Source organism: Apodemus sylvaticus, chromosome 4 (assembly GCF_947179515.1).
Source record: "Apodemus sylvaticus chromosome 4, mApoSyl1.1, whole genome shotgun sequence".
Lineage (NCBI taxonomy): Eukaryota > Metazoa > Chordata > Mammalia > Rodentia > Muridae > Apodemus > Apodemus sylvaticus.
Genome location: NC_067475.1, coordinates 81,895,371 through 81,918,260, shown reverse-complemented (window position 1 = coordinate 81,918,260; position 22,890 = coordinate 81,895,371). Strand labels below are relative to the sequence as shown.

Here is a 22,890-nt window from a genome sequence, read left to right as displayed (position 1 = left end):
CTGAAACTAAGATGATTTGCATTGTCGATGTTAACAGAGACTCCTCCCCAGCATTTAGGGCAGCACCTGGCAGACACTGGATACTTAAAATAAATGTGCTGAGATAATTAATAAAATGAGCGTTTCCTAATATGAGAAGGGCGTCCAACATTGACTGTTTATAATAAAGCAGAAGTGGAATGACTGCCGAGACCCTGCCTCCAAACAGCCCTCGGACGCAGGACAGTGGTCCCTTCAAGACTGATCACACCCTGGCTCATCATAAGATGCGCGTGCAGCAGCACAGTGCCGAGCACAGTGCATCCTCACGTTTATTACCTGCTGCGACCTATCCAGCTGACTGTATAACTCATCAATATGATGGCTCTGTTTAAAACATTTGTATCTGTATAACCTTCTCCACTGACTTTTCTACCAACAAATGAGAATCAACACTAATATTTAATTTCTTAATGAGAATTCTAAAAACAGTTTTAAATTTAATGAAAAGAAAGTAACACGAATAAGCAAAATAGCACATTTAGTTATGACTGGAATTTCCCTATAGAAAATAAATAAGATCATTGTGGACATGAAAACACACAATGCCATACTACACAATATTACATTACATAGCACAACACTACACTCACCACACAACATTATACTACACTGCACTACACACCACATGGCCCCGCAGCACAGAGTGAAGATGCCACACAGGGGCGAGGAGCTGGCTAACCAGCTATCCTCCTCCGTCCTATCCCAGCCCCCATCCAAGCTGCCGTCCTTCTGAGGGACCTAGTTTGTAATGGCTTGTGCTGGTGACGAAGTTCTGTGGTAACTACCCTTGACCTTTGCTGATCAGCGAATACAAATGAACTTTCTTTCTTGGCTGAGATTCTCTCAGGGACTCTGGGTAACAATCTAAGGTAGCTGTGAGCACCCTGGGGTAGTATAAAATGGCCTACAGTGAGAAGACACTTGCATTTTAAGGCTTAGTATCTGGGGCCACCGGCAAGCCAAGATACATTTTGTCGTCTAGGTAGCTACAGGTATAGCACAAGTTTACACACCCTTGAATCCTCCACAATGGAGTCACACACACAATACAAGAGGAGTAGCAGTGAGGTGTGGCAGAAGCATCCATGAAATGCCTTCTGCCATAGAACTGGACAAAACCATATGCTCTAAGGCTCTGTAAGATAACAGAAACACACCTTGAAAGGCTCACTAGACCATTTAATACAAACACAGAGCTGCCAACTAACCCCTCGATGGCTAATCTAAGGGTTAGCCATCCTCTTGAAAGCCTGTTCCTCTTGACACCACTGTCAGCTGTGAAACACTGGTATTGACCTAGAGGAAAGTTACCTTGGTTCTAAAGTCCTGACATTCCCTGACTCGGTGTCAGTGGCTTGAAACTCAGAGCTAACGTGATTCCATTTCTCGGGTGTCTGTCTTCCTAGCATTAAGAAACACACAGTGAGAGGATACCCACCGCTTTTCTGGTACACTTCCTCTGCCAATTGTAATTGACTGCATGAACTGCATATACACAAGCAGCTAAAGATACACAGAAGAACCAAACATGTCTGCAGGTCCTTACACACCGGCCAACAAAGCCCATACAATGACAGGAGTGCTGAGCCCGGGCCCTTGATCACACATGACTGCTCAGAGGTGCTTTAGAGATGAGAGAAATCGATGTGTGTTCAAGTGCAAAGCTTGTCTCAGTGTGGAGCTTGTTCTGGGACTTAAATAAATACGCTCTGGGTGGACAGGCAGGAAGTAAAAGGGACAGCCCAGCAGGGGCATGGGGACAAGAACAGACTGCAGAGGGGGACAGGCTGGCTGGGGCCAGGTTAGATGCAGTCTGCAAAGCCAGGCAAAGCTGTCCAAATTGTCCTCTGTGGGCAATAGGGCACGTTCTTTGGAAAGGGGGAACAAATAATAGCCATTAAAAAAAAAAAAAAGAAAGGTACTACTTATAAACTTGTTAGATCTGTGGGAGATGACACTTTTAAAGACCGGGTACAGGAGAGTGAGGCCCCAGTGTTTATCCAACATTCATGATCTGTGGGGTGCTTCTGGCTGCCCCTTCCAGCTGCTCTCCCCAGGGACTGATAAGAGGCTGAGTCCAACCCTTTCTGTCTTTTCTCCAGAAGCGAGTCTTCTGGCAGGAATCACACACTCTTCTGTGCTCCTCCTACCACGGTTTCTACAGTTTATTTAATTCTGGGGTCCAACCTCAGGAAATATCATCTAGAAGAAACCCTATTTCCAGCATGAGTTTACAAGTAATGAAGACACTATTTGGTATCTGCCTGATTGATCTTTTCCTATTTCCAATTTCCCATTTTCTCAGAACACAGGTAAGGAAAACTCAGAACTCAGACTATATGGACTTTTCTAGAACTTTATTTCAGGCTGCTTTGGCTGCAAACTCTGTTTACACTGATTGATGCAGATGCTTTTTCCTGTCATCTGAGTGCATCAGGAAGTGGCACTGTCCTCCACATAACGCTAAACCATGGCAGATGACAGCAGCAAGACAAACTCATGACAGCACCCAGGCACTCCAACTCCCCGTCTATGCAGAACCCAAAACAGATGGGTGTTGTAGTGGGGCCTCACCACCCTCAGTCATTCATACTGGCTTCTCAGCCATAACTTCCATGGATGCTAAATGCCACCACCCCATGGCACCAGGTCTAACATGCCAAAATGAACACAAAAAGTCATGTTTTTCTCATTGTTTAAATAGAAATCTAGATATTCAGAGATATTCCATATCCTCTGAATTAGCAGCAGAATTTGTACAAAATGAGTAAATAGTAAAACTGATTCTCCTGGGGAACAAAGTTTAATATAAAATGTCCCCTGAAGGCTCTGTGTGTTGATATCCCAACTGATAGCACTTTTGAGAGGTAGCTGGATCATGTGGGCACCTAAGTTCACCAATGAAACTCATCAATGAGTTAATCCATTGAGATGTTCATAGGTGAATGAGCTTTTGGGAACAGGGCTGGATGAAGGAAGTAGGTCACTGGAGGCATGAAGTAGGTCACTGGAGGCATGAAGTAGGTCGCCGGAGGCACAAAGGGTGTATCTTTTAAAATTATTTATTTACTTATGTCTATGGCTGTTTTACCTGCATATTATATGTTTACCATGTGGATGACTGGTGCCTACAGAGGCCAGAAGAGGGCATCAGATGGAGCTGGAGTTACAGATTCCTGTGAGTGGCCATGTGGGTACTGGGACCTGAACCTGGGCTTTCATCCCCACTAGACAACAACTACACATATGCCATGAATCTACTACTTTCAAAAGAATAAAGGACTGCTGTTGTTAATTATAATCTTCATTAATTATATGTGATTTGTGATAGCTCCCCCAAATGACTACTGTCCACAAAGTCCTAGCTCTTTGTCAACAATGTGTTAGGTACTTGACACATATTACTGGGGCTAATTCTCCTTGGTCCTTTAAGATAATTAATAGGAAAACTGAGACTCAAAAAACTGCCCCCAAAATACACAAGAAATGAAGGAGAACAGAATCAAGCCAATATTCCCTGTTCTTTTTATTACTTGAGAAGATGTCAGGTCAACATTGCAGGTATTGTCTGAGGTTCCTCAGACCTGAGCCTTTGTATCAACTGTTGGATTAGCTAGGTGGACAAGATCCTCTGCGAGAAAGGTGTACATTATTGCACTCCAAAGGACTTGTTCCTCTTCTGACATCTCACCATTCCAAGGGTCCCCTCTAGTCAATTCAGATCAGTATTTCTCCCTTTTAGGCCAAAGAAAACAGTTCCAATATCAAACCAATAGAAAGAGCAAATGCTTTTTGTAAAACACCTACATCCCTGCAGTCACTGGAATAGATCAACAGTATCAACTGAGCACTCTCAGATGAGGACAACTTTAACAACGTACTCCGCTGCCACTCACAGATGGACATCTTTGACCCTCATACACATCCCTCAGAACTAGGTCAGACTCGGAGCCTACTCCAGAAGCACCTCCCATTGAAGTAAACTTGGAGTTCTCTATTTGAAAGTAGCATGCTCACAGCAGTACAGCCCTGCCTTCAGCCCTCCGTGAGGGATCTCCAATGGATACATGATTTAAAAGCCTAAGAGCCCATTAAACTTAATTTGTACTCCAAAGATGCAGAACCCATTTTCAAGGCCACCATACTGAAACTGGCACTTAGGACCTGATTTTAGTAACAGACATGGACTCCTCGCTCTGGCCCGTGGGTAACTGCAGACAGGAGGAGAGCCTGCATCCCTCTCTTCAATCTGTGTCTGTACTTCAGTGGACATCACAGAGATAAGTAATTGTCCTTAAATTTCCTCTTGAATTACCTTAAACTCCAGGAAGAACACAGCTTCCTAGGACAGTCCAGAGGAGGCTGATTAACTAGGAAGCAAGGCTGCCCCTCAGCATTAACAGCTTAGCAAACTAACAAAGTATTGTAGGATATCAGAACAGAATAGACAGGAAGCTGAGTCCAAAGATAGGACCATACCTCAACCAATGCTACTCCATTTTGCCAACCTCTTGACCTCTATTTCAACCTAAACTGACAAACACCCTAACCTGGGGACACTGAACTTCTCCCCCCAACGTAGCCATATCTAATAAATCTCCTTTCTCTGCTTTTCAAAATGACTCTCCCTGATTAGCATACTGGGGACAGGTGACTGAGCTTAACTTGTTAGGGTTACCAAAAAGCCCAGGCTTTTACTTTAAATACCTGGGTAACAATTTGATGGTGACTCTTAGTCTCAATTCATCTTTGAATTTCCTGAAAGACACCTTGCTTAGGACCCATCCTGACCCAGTTAACTCAGCCTGTCTGGGAGACTAGCCTTCCACTGGGAGAGCATCCCTGCTAGGCCACTGTCCTCCTGATTCTGATTGTCACTTGCACCACTATAATGCCACATGGTCCGTCTGACCTTCAAGTCTTTAACACCTCCCAGACACTGCCATACCAGTGAAGATACTTCTACTGGTAGGTGAATGAAGAGCATTAGAAGACTGATTTTTGCTGAGCTCTAACTCTTACTATAAAGATGACCAAGCTTTCTTTTCAAGGGAAAATCCAGTGCAAGAGGCTGAAATGCACCTGCAATCACAGGGCAAGTCAGTGCTGAGAAACCCAGCCCTGTGATGGCCATCTAGTATTCAAGCTGTCCTGCAGATGGATACTGCTTTCCACCACCTGCCACTCAAAACAAATCCTCCCCAGAGCTTATGAAAAGGCAATCTCGACTGAAGAACGACAAAAGGCACAATTTGGAAGCTTCCAAAAACTAGAATACTGTACAACCCCGAACAATTGTTAAAAGAGTCATCGGGGGATTCCAGGGAAGAACACGACTTAATTGGTTCCCAACAATGCTGAGAAGGCCCATTATCAAAGTGTTGAATCAACGACTGAAAAACTCCAGAGGAAAGGGGCTGCTGCAGCTCCTCCCGCCTCACCTCATCCCGGCCGCACAGCATGGGCAGTGCCAGGGCTTAGTCAGCACACTGGGCACAAAGTGACCCAGTGGGCATCCTGGGATATGAACGCCACTTCCCGGACACAAATAAAGGAGAGGGTGGAGATTCGTGAACTAAAACAGTGCTCCTTTCTTCTCTTTAGGGGAGGGCCACCAACACCTTCACCCCCAAGAGCCTCTTCCAGCCACTAGGTGGCGCAAACCCTCCTTTTAGAGAAAGGGACTTGTAAAAATTATATTGGTGCACCCAAGCAACTCCCTGCATTGTGCCAGAGGTAGGACAAGACAAGGATCTGTTCTCCAAAGAAATCAATCTTGTGTTTAACAACAGGAAGGAAGGTTCTGTCTAAATTCTTCTTTCAGAACTCAGAAGTTAAATTTATGTCATGGAAGAACTCATAGATCTACAATTTCCTTAAAAAATAAAATAAAATAAAGCTAATACAAGGAGACAGTACTGAAAGCTGAGTTTGGCTCAGATTGGTCAGTAACATCTATGTAAACATGGACAAGTCAATTCATGCCTCAGGTCTTCAATGCCTTTGACTGAGAAATAAGGCACACATAATCTAGAGAATTATGTCCACTGCTAAATTCTGCAAGTGTTTATAACATGTTTCATTTCTATTTCTAATTTATTGTTCAATTTAATTCATCAGATCTGATAAGACTTTCAGCACAGACAACAAGTCATGAAGTCCACACATGTTGTTCCTTTGTTCTGCAGTACTGAGAACGGAAGTTGCGCATCACACATGCTCAGCAAACAGAGTCATAGCCCAGCACAATGTTTCCTTGTTGCTCTGTGACAGGGCTTCACTATGCTGTCCAAGCTGGCTTTGAACTCACACTGTGAACCAGGCTAGCCTTGAACTTGCAATCCTCCTACCTCAACAATTTGTTGAGGACTCTGCAATAAGTTTAAAAACTGAGATCTTATTAATTCATTTACTACAAAATACTCCTGGAATACCTAGGTACCAAGCAGTGGGCAGCCACGTAGCCAGATGATGAAGACAAGAGATAACCAGGAGTTGTGAAACTCTGTTCTTCTAGGAAATGGAAATCTACTGGACTCCAGAGTTCTAACCTCCTGGATTCTCACACACAGAAAGAATCTGGACAGTTAAACCGACTGTACGTTGAGAAGCACTTGTCCAAATTTCAGCCTGTGGTTTCAAAGCATTCGGAGTTTGGGGATTAGAGATCTATGATTTATATAATCTACCATTATATTAAAGCATGTGACATGAATTTAAATATCACATGCTTCATTAAGATAGTTTATATCTTGACACACAACCATGGCAACAGCATGCTGCCTATTGCCTTAACTTGGTATTTTATAGGCACTTCAAACCCAGTGCAGAAAGGTTCACCTTAAACAAATTCATTTCTACATGTAGAAAACATGTTCCAAACACAATTCATCCATCACTGCTTCTTCAGTAATACTGTAAATAATCTTTTTCCTTCACTCTATAAAATTGTATCTTCCCACACATTGGCAAAGAAATGACTATCTTAAATCTGGTTTCCATTTGAATTTGCACAATTGAAGAATTATCATCTCACATTGAATTCCAATCACCTGTATAAACAAATTTGCCTGCCTTTTTACTCTCTATGTTAATTCTATTTATTTTGGACAGTTTTATTTATTCATGGTAAGCTCATCATTAGACAAAGCATTATAGGGACAAGGATGCCTCTAAGACACTATAAAGGTGGTCCAAGCTGACAACATCATTGATTCTAAGGTCACAAATGACAATAACTGAATTAGTTCTCCATCGCTTGGTAAACATGAAAGATGAGTGGAAAGCTTTAGACTTCTAGTCCCTGAATAATAAACCTAACCTCAGCTGAGGATGTGCCGTGGGCCTTAGATGGAGCTGTCGTGACTAAAAGATACTCAACAATATAGTATTTAATTAGTCTGGAAACTCAGCATCAAGACCTTAGCTATTAATTACAAGATTTTCTTTTTTGGAAAAGAAGCAAATGTTCCAATAGCATCTATTACCATCATTTCCATATTCCCAGAGGCTTCCCCAATAAGCATTCATCATTTCTATATTATTTCACAGTTGGCTCACAAGTGTGAACGGAGCACACAGAATGGACTGTTAAGCTTTTCTATATATTGCTAAAGGGAAGCCTGTGCTTGGATGTGGGTGTGGACATCTGTGTGCATCATCTTTGCACACAATGGCCTGGAAACTCAGACGGGAAAAGAGCAGTGACCGTGACCACTGAAGCCTGCCAGAGCCGTTTATTATGACGTCACATTAGAGAAGCACACGTTTCCCCTCCCGCAGCCCGCAGCAGTCTGGTGGGAACGGGCCTGTGGTGGAAAGGCTGAAAGCCTATCGTATTCTGTGAAACATGTGACATGAGTGAGTACCACCACTGTCACGCTCGGATGACGTCATTTACATTTGAGAGGAGTGTCCCTGGTACTGATAACACTGCCCACACACCTAAACAGCGCCACACAGCAGAGCAGAGTTGATGTTACACACTATGTAGTGGAACTTGTCACCACTCTCAACAACCTCTCTCAGTCAAAATGATGCCACATTGAAGAAGGACACCTTTATGGAGCCAACCACCTCCTTTTACTACACCTTCAAGTAGTAGTAGTAATAGTAGTAATAGTAGTAGTAAGTAGTAGTAGTAGTAGTAGTAGTAGTAATAGTAATAGTAGTAGTAGTAGCAATAATATAGTAGTAGTAGTTGTTGTTGTTGTTGTTGTTGTACTGCTGCTACTACCGTGTCCTCATATGAAGCAGAGTATTAACCTGAGCCTTAACCATTCTTACAATTCATTTCTCAGATCACTGCCGTCTTATTGTTTGATGTTCTCCATAATCTTGGGGAGTGATGTATGCAGAAGTGTTTCTAGGGTTAGAAATGACACAACTGGATCTGTCACTGAGGTAAAATCCCTGGAGGTTGCACATAAGACTGAGGCCTGGTGGCTCAGTTACTGTCTCATCTCTGTGGTGAGTGAGGAAGGGATTTTTCCGGCTCACAGCCACATCATCACACAGGCAAGTCAAGGCAACAGGAGCTTAAGCAGCTGCTCACGACACACCCACAATCAGGAAGCAGAGAGCAATGGGTGAGTGATGGCCAGCTCCATCCTCCACAGTGCAGGGTCTCGGCCAGGGAACAGTGCTGCCAACAGGAGCGCCCCCTACAGGCTTCAATGAACAAAATCAAGACAGCCCCCCAGAGGCAGCCCAGAGGCAGCCCAGAGGCACATGGAGGTAACAGTGCTTGCAGAGCAGAGGTGGTGGCTGGGGTGGCAAATTCACAGGTTTCTTCTCTCCTGTCAAATCAGAACCCCCAAAGATTAAGAGTTTTCATTCAAAAGACCCAGTGTAACTGTTTTTGTACAAGAATACCTGCTTATTGAGAATCAGAATAAACAGAACCACAAATCTAGGACAGTTGAATTGATACCATATCTCACAAGAGCCAGGGGAAGAGGAAAGCTAAAGCTTTAGTATTGTAAGAAATATGAAGTACACTGTCCAAACGCCAACCGTCATACTGTCTGACATGGGGCAAGAGTTACCTGGTGGTAATACCATTTCACATGACAATGTCTTCTGTTAGAGAGTTGGTTGGTTACCTTCACGAATAGTACCAGGTAGTACTTAGTGACAATAATAATTACTTCAAAATAATATCATTTATTCTTCATAAAATCCGAAGGAGGCATGTATCATTTTGTAGAAGCACGGGGTAAGGGCACTGCCGCAGTCACGGAGCCGAGGAAAGCAGCCAGGGACAAGACTGCAAACCACAGTCTCACTAATCCCAAAATTCCATTCTGAGGTACATTTGTACTAGAATCTGCATCGCTTCTACAAGCTCTATGACCTGAATATAATATCCTAAATGGATGCATTAGCTAATACATATTCATAGATTTCAATTAATAAATCAGGTATTTCCAAGACAAAGCCTCTTGTATTTGGCAGTCAGCTCTTCAGGTCTATTCAGTCAGCTGGACAGAGTCATTATTCGGTCTGTCCATGGCTGCCTTGCTGACTATGAGTTCCTCAGGGCCCTTTAATCATCTTACTCACCTGCAATCACTGACCAGCCTTGGTAGCCTTTTCCCTGGCCTCTCCACCTTCACAGACTGTTTCAGACTGAGCAACCATTTGGATCCCTCCCCCACACTGCCACTGTAATGGTACTGTTAATTGTCAACTTAACAGAACCTAGAATCACTAGGGAGCTAGGCCTGGGTGTGCCTGTGAGGGATTATCCTGAATATGTTCATTGATGTGGGAAGACTGCATTAGTTAGAGCAGGGAGCACTCCCTGGGCCAGGATTCCAGACTGTATAAAATGGAGCACGTGAGCCGAACACTAACATGTGTTCATCTCTCCGCTCTGTGCGTGGATGCCATGTGCCTAGTTTCCTCAAGCTCTTGTGGTGGCTTCCACATGCAACGTGCCACACCCTGGAAGTGTAAGCCCGAGTGAGCCCTTCCTTCCTCAAGCTGTTTACGTCCAAGTACTTCATCACAGTAACAGGAAAAGAACCCAAGGCAGCAGCTGCGCCAGCCTCACTACTGTGGCTCCTTCGTCACTTAGTGCCGCACACAGACACGATACAACCTAACTGGGCCATGGCCACAGATACTATGAGCTGCCCTGCCATCCTCAGGCACCTGCTGCCTACAGCTTCCCCAGCCTCCAGACACAGGAGACACCTGCCTGCCCTGAGACAATCGTTGTAACTTCTTCAACAAATGAGCTTGTTTCCTTGGGTTGCTTCTGGGTCTGTCTTTGCCTCACTAGAGGCCACTGTGAGCAGCGAGTTCACTCTCGGGACAGAATCCTCACTCCCAGTAGGCCAGAGGAATTACAAAAAAATTAGACCTTCACATTATTATAGGAAAATAAGTAAGCAGCAAAAATAAGACAATATTCAGGAGCCTTTAGTAATTAAAAGCCATGGTCACTAATACAAACACTGGATTTGATAAAGAAAATCACTGAAATACATAAAACTATAAAGTGTAAAGAGGCAGCAAAACCACCCCGCTAAAGCTTTCAGTGTTTTCACTGCAGAGCCAGAGCCTCATCTGGTAACCAATTAACTCAAGGGAAGGCATAAAAGTCATAGCAGAGAACCACCAAAATTACAAGAAACCCCCCGGCATGCAGAGCCAGCATGCCACACGGATGCCATGCTTGGAGTCACTGGTGGTGCCGTGGTCAGCATGGCTGCCTCCGGCTCCAGGCTTGCACTCCTTTCTTTCAATTCTGGACTGAAGGGTTTTTTCCCAGTGAAATTCCTTGACGTCATTGGAAACAGACACAAAATGCCAGAGTGCTTTCCATCAAGAAGTGGCAGAGATGACAGCAGAAGGACACAGAGCACAGCCATGCTCCACATCCAGAAATACAGAAGCAAGTGTTCCAGGAGAGGAAGCAGGAAGCCCGTCTACCTCCTCCATCCTGAGCCCTCTTTCTCTTCCAGACCAGGAAACACAGAGTGGGCGGAGATGAGTGATGCTAGGCTGCAGCCGCTCTGCTTTCTCCCTAGACATAACAGGCTGCTCCTCCTGTAAGCTCAGCACCCAACCACGGCCCGCTAATATGTCAGAATAGTGATAATTTGAAGATGCTATTTAATTGTTTAAAAAGTCTTCAGTCACAGCTTCCACTGGGCATAAAGGTGTAGGGTGTGCTGCACCAGGAGATCCAGGCTGGGCTCCACTGAAGTCCTTGTCCCACCCCACCTATAAAGCACATCATTGGTTGAGTGGGCAACTCCCTTGTGGCTGTGCCCAGCCTCTTGAAATTTCCATCTTTTCTTTTCCATCACCCCAAAACTGCCATCCATCAACTTAAGTCAATAAGCCATGAATTATTGAGCTTGTATGATGCAGATCATGAATATGTATGTGTGTGTTTGGAAGGCAAGATTGTAAAACAAACAGGCTCCACGGTGGCTTATAGGAAGCCGACACACATGCCCTTCAGGAAATGTCTAAGATTAATTCTACACATGTATATTGTCCGGGCACAGTTTCAGCACACAGAAGATGGTGGAAAATCTTTTTTTTTCCCTCCTAGTAGATCATGTTTCTGTTTTCCAAGCACATTTACAGGAAATGAAATATAGCTGGTTGCTCTTTGGCAAAGTCAACAGTACAGGCTTTGAGGTCAGAGTTTCTGTGGCGAATGCCAGTGAGCTGCATGTAGAAAGGACACATATAATGAACTCCCTTGCCATCACTGCCTACACCCACAAGCATACACCCCTCAAGATCTATAGCTCCCTTGAACAGAGACAGTTACAAGTTTCTACCCCCATTTTCTAAAAGCCTGCAAAGGTCCCACCATAGCAACCAAAACAAAGAGTATCCTAAGTCACTTCTGGGAACCCTATCCCTGAGCTAGGGTGTTTCTTGGACAATCCTTTCCCACCCACACTCCCTACCCATCCCTTGTCTAATCCTTCTGGAGGCTAGGACTAGCTTCAAAGCCAGCTTTGTCTTCTAAAGCACACTGTCTACCTACCATTCTCCGGCTAGCACAGGACCCCCAAGACCACACCTGGGAAGAGATTCCAGGCTGGTGACAGTCCGTCGGGCATCTTTACTTGTTTGGGCTGGCTGATGAGCCTTGAGGTTTCTTGAGGATTGAACTACTGCTGCTGGTTTGTATGTAGTGTATTCCTGACAGAAGGACTGGACTGAAGCGGCAGGTTCCCACATGGTGTCTGCCTGCCAAGGAGACTGAGCTGTGGCCGCTGATTTGTATTCTGTATTGCTATGGTACTGAACTGCTGACAAAGAGCTAGTCCCAAAGAACTATTGCTGAAGAAGTCCACTTCCTCCATATCCTAATAACTTCTCTTATACCACCTCTGCTGGGTGGTGGGCTAGAGGAGAGGTTGAGCACTTATTAGAATAGGCTGCAAATATATATATATATATATATGACTACCCTACACAGCTTCTTTTCTTAACCATTGACCTTATGTCTGCCTACACCTGGCCTTGCTTCTCTATGTCACAGTATTTATATTATACCCTCCTGCTCTAAGCCTGTGGTTATGCTGTCACCTCCCAGGTCACAAATTATAAACTCCATAGAGACGAGAGAGTCTTACAGCCACCTTCACTTCCTCTGGCAGAGCATCACACCTGTATATATACACACCTGTATATATACACACCTGTATATATACACACCTGTATATGCTCCCCAACTGCTTCTGAAGAAGCAAAATTATCCTTCTACCACACAGGAGATGGCAGGCCTCCCAGAATAACCATGACATGTGACCCGTGCATGCCTCAAAATGAGCAAATGCCATCTTCTATCTTCCAATTGTCCAAGGGCAGAGAAAGGCATTGCTGTTCCCACTGTACAGCAGGAGATACAGACTCAGAGAGGCTACTGGCTTGGTATGTGGTCACACAGCAGAAAGAGCCAGGACTACAGGACAGGTCTTCTGACTCACTGCCCAGTGGTTTCCTGCTATACCCTGTATCTCTGCCCAAACTCTGTAGTCACACACTGTACTTGGTGACTGTCACCTGTGTTTTACTTGTTTCTTTACTATACATTCACATCTAGTATGTTGTTACTATTTCTACCTGTCACCGTAAGTGCTAACTATGATGTAGGTTCCAGAAGTGAATCTCGGAGCAGAAGATATAAAAGGTGAGCTTTCAGTGCCTTTCTAGAACATTTTAACCCCAAATCTACTTGAGCACAGAGTGCAAACACACTTGGCAGGTGCCAGCTGCCCCCTGAGGAAGGCTCTCAGATGCTGACGCTGGGAGCTACGAGTGCTGGAGACTCACAAGAATCTGCATTTACCTTCGGATCCCACTCAATAGCCCTGCGGGTCTGTGTGGGCCTCTCTGTCCTCTGTGCTCTGGAATGCTTGGTTACCAGGTGGGTTTAGTCAATAAGATTCTAGCAGGAGCCTGGGAGCTGGGAATGGGGGAAGTTTCCAAAATTATCCCAACTTTATTTCTAGGAGTTGCTTCAGGCTGAAGTTCACAGCTCCTATCAACTGGCACTTTCTACACAGCCCCTTGCTTTACACACACACTTTACACACACACACACACACACACACACACACACACACACACACACACACACATATATATATATATATATATATATATATATATATATATATAGAGAGAGAGAGAGAGAGAGAGAGAGAGAGCAGTGTTATGATCACAGTAGATTTGCCATAGATCTCCTTATGCTCTTGAATCAAGAGACAGGCTCTGTATCCAGCACTGGGATGCGTGAACAATGAGATTAAACAGGAGTGACACTGTCCCAGGCCCTTCTACCATGCACTCTTGGAGGCTTGAGAACCTCCACGCTCTGAGTGCTGAGACCTTGACTGGTGCAAAAACTTGAATAACCGAGGCTGCCATGTGGGGAGAAGCCCCAGCTACACCTGCATAGAAAGGAAGAGACACAGGGAAGAGAAATGCCCAGCCAGCCCCAAAAGCTCGGGCCCTGGTCACAACAGTGATCTCAGTTGAGGCCCAGGCCCTAGAGCCGAACTGTCCCACCGTACAGTGTCTGGTGACTCACACTAACAGCCAATGGCTGCCCTAAGTCCAGCTCTAAGGATGGGTTCTGATACAGCACCAAAGCACTGAAATGTCATCCTCTCAAAACCTCTTTAGCTCCCCATCCCCTCACAGCACAGTTGAGCCCACCTGTTCCTACTGGGACCCTGACAGGTGAATGACAGTCACTGGGGCAAATACTCACATCCTAAACATCTCTTCTGATAAAGCAGAACGACACTTCCCTCCGAGGAAGGATGTGACCTGAGGCCTCGCTTACCTTCAGAGGATGACATATGAATAGAAAGACATGTGTCACTTCCAGATAAAAGCTCCATGTCTCTCCCTCTGACACTGTGACAGGTGATGTAAGTTGCGGGGGTGATGGCTTTTGTCAACCTGATCCCAAGTGCCTTCCTGCCTTGCAAACTCAAGTATAATTCCCGTTTGTTTAATCCTTCCTTTACTTCTACTTCCCTGAGAATCCAAGCTAGTGCAACTAACCAATGAGTGTTCAGTTTTGAAATGTTAGATTGATCAAATTAACCAGGCAGACCCATGAGAAGCAGACAACGTACCCTTTGATCTGAAGTAAAAACAAACAAACAAACAAAACTAACAACTTGAATGCCTATATACATATCTACAGCTGAATTTATTTGCTTACTACATCTATCAATACCGTTTTCTTTAATATGACTTTCACAAAAGCATGTTCAACCTACCTGCAAAAATAAACTCTTTCCCAAAATGTCCAAAGTAGGCTTCCCATCTCTTGTCCCAAACTCTGGTGGTTACATGTATTTAGGAATTTAAAACTTTTAGAAGAATGTTATCTTTATCTGCCATGTTTTATCTAAAATCCTCAGAAGGTCTGGGTAAGCACCCTAAACTAGGTATATTAATATTTTCTGCACAGAACATACAAATATTAACACAAGTAGGTTAATTAAAATCAACAACCTGGAGATAGTTCAGGCAGGGCCAGACACCAAACGCACTCAGCAAGGTTGGATGTTTTGGATGAATTGATGGAAACACTGTATTCAGGGCTATCTGAGTCACCTTCATTACTTATGCTAGAGATTAATCCCAAGGCCTCATCCCTGCTCAGCAAGGTCTACTCCCAGCCCAGAGCTTCTGTGTTGGGCTTGCGCATGACTGTGGAAGGAAGGCCAACGGCCTTGAAGAAGAACCTCTGGCCATGCCTCCGTGCTGGATGCAGATAGTGAGAGCAAGCTTGTGAGCGCAGAGTCCCATGCACGTCTGCAGCAGCGAGGAGCAACTGTGGGGATGTCCACCGTCGGCCTACACACCCCGGCCCATTGTTCCTACTCACAAGGTTGTGAGTGTGCATGCACATGGGATGTGGTGTGCACCTGACCTGTTACTTACTAGGGTAGGTGAGATGTACGCATCCATGCGTATGAGCCAAGACTTTCCACCTTCTCTTCCTTTACTCCCTGATGTAGACTTTGTCACTGATTCAGATAGGACAGCTGGCCAAAGAATTTCCACCTGTCTCCACCTCCCACAGCCCTACCTTGTCCCCGCAGCATGGGGAGCCAAGATACCAGGTACCAAGCCTGGCTTTTCAATGTGGCTTTTTGGGGATCCAACTCAGATCTGCATCTGTATACAGAAGGCATTTTGTTTACTGAGTCATCTCCCCAGGCCCTTCATTAGGTTTTACAATGCTTAATCTCTGGTTAAGAAATGCTGCTGAAATATATTGATCGTAATGTAGAGAAATTTTAAGTATGAATTTATTTGTATTATTTATGAGGCAGTGAGAATGAGTTCACCTTTATAAGCTGCCTACGCGGATGGCAGGTAACTGAAAAGTTACGCATGATTTAAGCAACAAAATGCACAAAGGAAGGGATTTTATTTAGAAGACTGGCTAAGGCCCTTCTGTGAGTGAAGTAGATCTGAAGTTTGCAAAGACAATGGGAATTTCCAAAGCAGGCCTGAGCCCTGACTTGAAGTGACCCTTTCAACACCCACAGGGGAGGTACAGGAAGTAGGGTTTGAGTGCTCCTACTGGGGGCCTCTCAAGATGCACCTGGCTCTGACCTGCTCTGACTGTCTGTCCTTGATCTGCCACTCTAGGACAGGCATCTATCAGCTGTCACTAAGACAGCCAGAGGCCAAAGGCAGGCTGTTCCTAATCCTTGCAATTGTAAGTGTTAAAAGCAGGAACAAACATATAAAAAATAGAGAATATAAGAAAAATAATTGGAGAGGAACAATCAGTCTTTGGTCTCTCTGGACACTAAATGAAAATATCTGGAGAAGAACTGTTACTAATAGATAAAAATTGAAGAATCTTAATTAGGGAGTTGCAAATTAAAATCTAATACAGTAACATCCATTTTTCATCTCCTGTATTCTATACTCTATGGACTTTTTAAAATAAACGTGTATTAACTTCACCATTTTAGAATCTCCAATTTTAAGTTACAGACATAACTAAGAATGGAGTCAGGTAATGCACACACAGTGCTGACTAAGATCACTCTCTTATAAAGCACTGTCTGAAAAGGTAACAACTGTCAGTCTTCTGCCAGCACATTCCTAAGCACTCCACTGTGTGCTCTTCGTTGGTTGGTTGGTTGATTGGTTGGTTGGTTGGTTGGTTGGCCGGCCAGCCAACAGACTGGCTGGTTAGTTAGTTTGGTTGGTTGGTTGGTTGGTTGGTTGGCTGGCCGGCCCGTAGGCTGGCTGGTTAGTTTGGTTGGTTGGTTGGTTCGTTGGTTGGTTGGGTGGTTGGTTGGGTGGTTGGTTGGCTGGCCGGCCCGTAGGCTGGCTGGTTAGTTTGGTTGGTTGGTTGGTTGGTTGGTTGGTTGGTTGGTTGGTTGGTTGGCTGGTTGACCAGCCCATAGGCTGGCTGGTTAGTCTGGTTTTCCACACTCCTATGTCTAAGGAGATGTGCACACTCAGCAATGGACACATCCCAGAGAACAAAGCATACAGGCATGTCACCCTCAGAAGGTGCTGCAGATCTGGATGCTGAACATGCATGGCTCCTGCATGCATGGCTCCTGCCTCTGTTCCTCGGTCGTTCCTAACTGTTGTGAGGAAGTGAGGCAGAGTGCTCCTCACAGCGGCTCTGTGAGCCGAGCTCATGCTCAGTTACAGAACTCACTGTGCTAAGTCACAGTGAGATCCCAGCAAGATGCTCTGCTGGTCCAGCGCACAGCAGGGTGTCCACAGATAGCGGGATTGAGCAACACTGTTAGAAAGTTCCAAGGAGAGTATTCACCATAAAGAAATGATAAATGAAGGTATGTATGTTTAATTTGACTTTAACATTACATTAATCTGTATGTGTAGCAAAACTTCACTTGATACCCCATTAATATGCAAAAAAATTTCTATCAACATCTATAACATTAAAGTATATTAATTAATTGTAATAACAAAATACTGTGGAGAATACAATAGTGATAAATAGCATTACTTAGTGTCGGCAGGCGAGTGAGGGATGATTAGGGAATAAACAAGGAAGAAAGACTACACACAGGAGTCTGTAATCACAGCTAAGACCTTCAGTAGTTCCTCTGAATTCCGCTGAAAAGCAAAGTTCTTCCCCATACAGATTCAGAGTCCTCCAAAGCTACACTCATCCCGAACAACAGAATACTGGCCAACAGAAGGACAGTGTAGAAACAGAGACAGCACGAGTTCTCCAATTGTATATATGCCCTGCATTTCCCAAGATAGCTCTAATTCCACAGACGTGGTCTCTCTGTGTCTATAGAACACTAAAGGAACTTTAGGAAACTCCATATAAGACCAAGTAGTTTGTTTCACAAAATGTGTCCACTGAACAAAAAGGGCACCAAACAGCAAGAGAGCGACAATTCCCCTGAGCCTGGGCGCTCTGGGCCAGACAGCCAACAGCACACACTGCCACCCTTCAGCGCCGCTAGAGTCCAGGGCTTTTTACTTTATAAAATAAGAACACATGAAATGTAATTTAAACATCCAGAAAGAAGGGCATTTTGTTCAAACCACATTATGAATTAATTCTTGCTTCTCTCCCAACCAGGGAAAAAGACTCCTTAAAATTAGAATTCTAGATCTGTGGGTATCTCATAATAACTCACAATGGAAAAGATATCAGTTGGTTTATTAAATATAAAATGAGAGCCATAGGCATTCAGAGTGTTGCTAATGAGACATCCAGTCTTTGGTGGGACCTTCACATGGCTTCACTTTAATTTTTGCTGTTGTGAAATTGATGTAATAGAAAATCATGTTCTATTAAATCTGTGGCCCCAGTGCTATCTCTGCCCTCCCCATGCCCACAGCAGCCCACGCAGCACTCTCTAGGAAAGACGTGCCTCACAGCACAGCTTAACAAACTGTTCACAGCAGCCCCGCCCAGACCTGAAGTTGATCCCAGAGTGACAGACCATCCCAACTCTCCTGTAGACGGCCCAGCTGGGCTTTCCACTACACCAAATGGATCCCACGTAACTTACCCCATGGAGATTTTCAAGACCCATGTTTGAGGCTACTAAAAACTTTGTGTGGAATGAGAAGAAAACCAAGTCTGTATCCACTGCTGACTCAATCATGTCGTGCTACTTTCCTCTGTTTCCCTCATGCTATGATCAGACAGATGACCTCAGCCAGTCACTGACCTTGTGGAGGGCAGGAGCCAACACTGGAACCAAAAATCCATTGTAAATGTAGCTGACGAGCTGATTGCGGATCAAGGGGTGAGCCACCTGAGACAGAGGCAGATGACAGGGGTCACTCTACAAGACACCTCAAAACCAAACAGTTCTGTCTTCAACTTACATTCAAAAAGAAACCCTAAAAATTTGAGCTAAGCTTCACTTGTTAAATAATTCTTCAGACCACACAATGATGTGTCAATGATGATTTTTTAAAAATATCTATTACAGTATAAACAGCTAAAATTATACTTCCAACTATAGAAGAGATGTTAATTTTAAAGTTGACTTGAAAAAAGACAGACAATGAATAGATACAGTATGCATAAATATTTATAAGTTAAAATGAATAAATTATTAACTATAATTTTTGCCCCTTAACTCCTTCTAGACTCCATGTCTACCTGTGATTACCTTTTTAAAAGAGTGTACCTATAGAAAAGAATAATTAAATACACTTATTTTGCTAACAGAGAATTTTGAAGATGTATTTTCTGATATCTCTGATATTTAGGGAGGAAAGGTTCTGTAAAATATTCTCATAAAAAGTTGACAGTTGTTCAAAAGCAGGAAACATTGCTGGTGTTACTTCCCAAAATTGATTTTCAAAATATAAGTAACATGGACAAACCTTTACTAATATATTTTGTACTTTCAGGGGTTTCCTAACTCTAAAAGATTATTTAGATGTTTTAAAATAATGTTTGCCCTTAATTTCAAATAAATATGTATTTTCCCTGTTCTTCACCATGCCCAAAGAAGCAGCTTTAGTGAGTGAGAGAGAGAGGGGGGAGGGAAGGAGAGAGAAAGAGAGAGAGAGAGAGAGAGAGAGAGAGAGAGAGAGAGAGAGAGGGAGAGGAGAGATTCAATCAAATATAAAGTAAAAAGCAGTTTATAGGAAGCAAGGCTAGCTGTTTAAATTACTGACAGTCTCTCTCTGTACTTCAGAAGAGGAGCTAATAGTAGTTCCATCATTTTTATTTCCATACATTTCCGCAGAAAGTGTTGATAGACTATAATATTAAAGGGAAAATAATTTAAACTGTAATCCATTTATCTTAAATACAAATGAAACTTCCTTTGACTTAGCAATAAAAATGAGATGGAACTGGAGGAATTCACATTCACTTTCCTCCAGAAACTGTTTCTTTATTTGGTAGATAAACAGATTATAAGTAACATTTTTCACCCTAAAAGAAATCACCATAAAACAAACCTGATTTCTTAATAAATCCAATATAAAGGTAGTATTTATGCTACATAGAAGAAATTTCTGATGAAAACTTAGTACACCCTTAAACATATATAAAATTGGATTTTTATTGAAAACAGTAACAAGAAATTTGAAGGTTAAAAAAAATCTAATCAAAAAGCCAGATACACAGGAGTTCAGTGGATGTTTTCTCCCCTAAAGCGAGCCAATTTCAAAGTGAATTTAATTTGTGTAGCTAAGAAGATTGTTAACTTCTTCCAAATTCAATTGGGATAACAATATTCTTTATGTAGTGTGCACCATTAAGCAAAATAAAGTGTTTTCCTTTGTAAGCTCCCAGGAAGACCTTGAAGTAAAAGTGTTATAATTTGGAGTACTTAAGCAGCCTAAAAATATCTATTTAATGAGCCAGCCACTGAACTTATTTTTGATGGGTAAGTGGATAATCAAAACAGAATAACACTTTTTATAGAGAAAATAAAATCTTTTCATTTGTTCCCAATTGGAACTTTTCAGAAGCCTACCAAACGTTTTTACTCATTTCAGGATACTCAATGGGATTCAAGCAAAGCATCATTATAACACAAGCACTTCTCAAAATTAGCAAAGGGTTAACTTTGAAGAAACCGGGGTAGTGAAGGGTGCTTATACACGCTAATCCCCCGCAAGGCTCGAGCTGCCTGGACTCTGGCCCACGGATGGCCTCTGGGCTGCAGTACCTGGATGACTGCGTTACAAAACTCCAGCGAGTTCATGAACTGCACCAGGGCCGGCAGCAGGAGCCAGTCGTCCTTCAGAAGGCAATGCCAGTCCTCTCCCTTCTCTTCCAGCTTCGTGGGCAGTGAAGAGTACAGGCCACTGAGTCCCGTTGCAAGGACCTGATTCAGAAACAAAAACAAAAAAAAAGCAAAAATGTCATGTCTGAAGCTCATGGTCACAAGGATGCCTATGGTTCAGTCCAAAGACTGAACTCTGAGCAGCAAGGGATTCATGTGAGACGGTAGCAACTAGCTAGGAGAGGTTAAACATGCACATGGACTAGGAAGGCTACCCCAACAGACAGCAAGGCAAATCCAGAGCTTAGCTATTGGTCAAGAGGTTGGTGAGGGTGATTCATCTTTTATGCCAGGCACCAGGATGAGCTGGGAGTCCAGCAAGTGAGAAGCCAAAACACAGAGATGAATGAAATGTGACTCTCATACCCAAGAAGATCGGGGAAGGGACAAACTCTCTAGAAACACAGTCCAGGACAACGTGGTGGGTGCCAATAGCAAAGAATGGCAGTGCAAATAGTCGTCCAGGGGGGGGGGCAGCCTGCGATGGAGGTGGTCCCCACTTAGAAGCAGGGATGCTGAGTAGTTTTATGAGAAAGATTGCTTGCATGTTAAGGGTTCTGCCTGACAATACTACCACTTTATGTGTTAGAAACACTTTCATTTCATTTCCTTCAACCATCGCAAACAATGTAACAGAAGAAAGGAGGGCTGTGGATGAAGGTCACTGAGATATGAGACAAGGATTTGGACAGAGGTGATGTGCCGTGCCAGTAGAGTCCCTCCTGAGCGTGGGCGACGATGACCTCACCAAGACAGCTGCTTGAAAGCCAGAACCTCAGATTTATTTTTCACCTTTGTACCCAGCTCTGTACTGAATACTGACAATATGTGAGCCGGACATGCGAGGTGAAAAACTTCAAACACTCAAGGGGTGAGTAGGAAGAGACTGGGAGGAAAGAAGGAAGAGAAAACTGAGGCCAAGATGTAAAATAAGTAAAATATATATATAAATATGCACAATTATTTGTTTATATATTAATACATAATTTATGTTTCTGTTTTATATTTATATTTTTATGTATTTATGTTAATATATTTATATTAATATAATTGATGTATTATATAATTAATATAACAGATACATTAATATATGTTATATAATACATTATAGCATATAATATAATATAAAATATTATATATACATACATATCTTTAAAACATAAGTGTGAAAAAGGGTCGATCACACTTCATGCTGAGCACTTACAGGGTAGAAGATTGGGGAAGCAGTGAATTTCTCAGGGCAGGGGGCTTCCACTTGGGAAGGGATGCTAGTTATGCAGCATCTCAGACATCCTGACTTAGCAAATGTACAGAATAGCGGGGACTATACACGAGAAGCCAGCTATATGGCCGGAAAGAGGGCACAGAGGTAAGGGCTCCTGATACCTGAGCACCTGAGCTGTCTTCCCGGGACCAACATGGTGAAGGGAGAAAACTCACTCTAGCAAATTGTTCTCTGACTCCCACACCACACTACGGCATTTACATGCCCACACATAAACACGTACAGGCGTACACACAATAAATAAAGACATATGTAATTAAAAATTGAAAGAAAAAGAAGTCAGTTCCAAAAGACAGCATTCTAGCACAGACCCTCAATTTACTCAAATGGATGAGAACATTCAAGAAGGTGATCTGAGTTAGGCCCAGAAAAGAAATAGTGGCACACTCCACAGATCTCCCAGTCCATCAGAAGACAAACAAGGAATTACAACAGAAACATCTACAGTCCATGATAAGAAATTTAAGATGCTGTTGACAAAGTCCCTCACTCAAACTTGAGGGTAGGGAGTGAGCTATGGGACCTGGTTTCGGAAGTGCTGTCCAGGCTGCTGAGGAGGAGACAGGAGCTAGCCAGAAAAGGATGGGGAAAGGAAAACTGCTACAGGCAGAGACACGCAGGACAAGAGCTGAAAGAAGAAAGACGAGAGAGTATCCTCCAGGACAGAGAAGCCCAGCGCTGTCAGAGCAGAGAGGGCCGGCCCCATGAACAAAGAGGTCCTTCAGGGTTCTACTGCCCTACACAAAACACTTCGGAGGCACCTGCATGGAGAGC

General features: G+C 43.5%; 1 protein-coding gene across 1 annotated transcript in view; it reads right to left on the bottom strand.

Annotated features, from left to right (window-relative positions):
* The window catches only part of Fhip1a (FHF complex subunit HOOK interacting protein 1A), a 233,459-nt gene that overhangs the window by 45,613 nt on the left and 164,956 nt on the right, over positions 1-22,890 (bottom strand). The window contains exons 6-7 of the mRNA XM_052180248.1: positions 20,715-20,873; positions 18,747-18,833 (exon numbers count right to left, since the gene is read on the bottom strand). Of these exons, the coding sequence (XP_052036208.1) occupies positions 18,747-18,833; positions 20,715-20,873 (246 nt within the window). The remainder of the gene's footprint in view (positions 1-18,746; positions 18,834-20,714; positions 20,874-22,890) is intronic.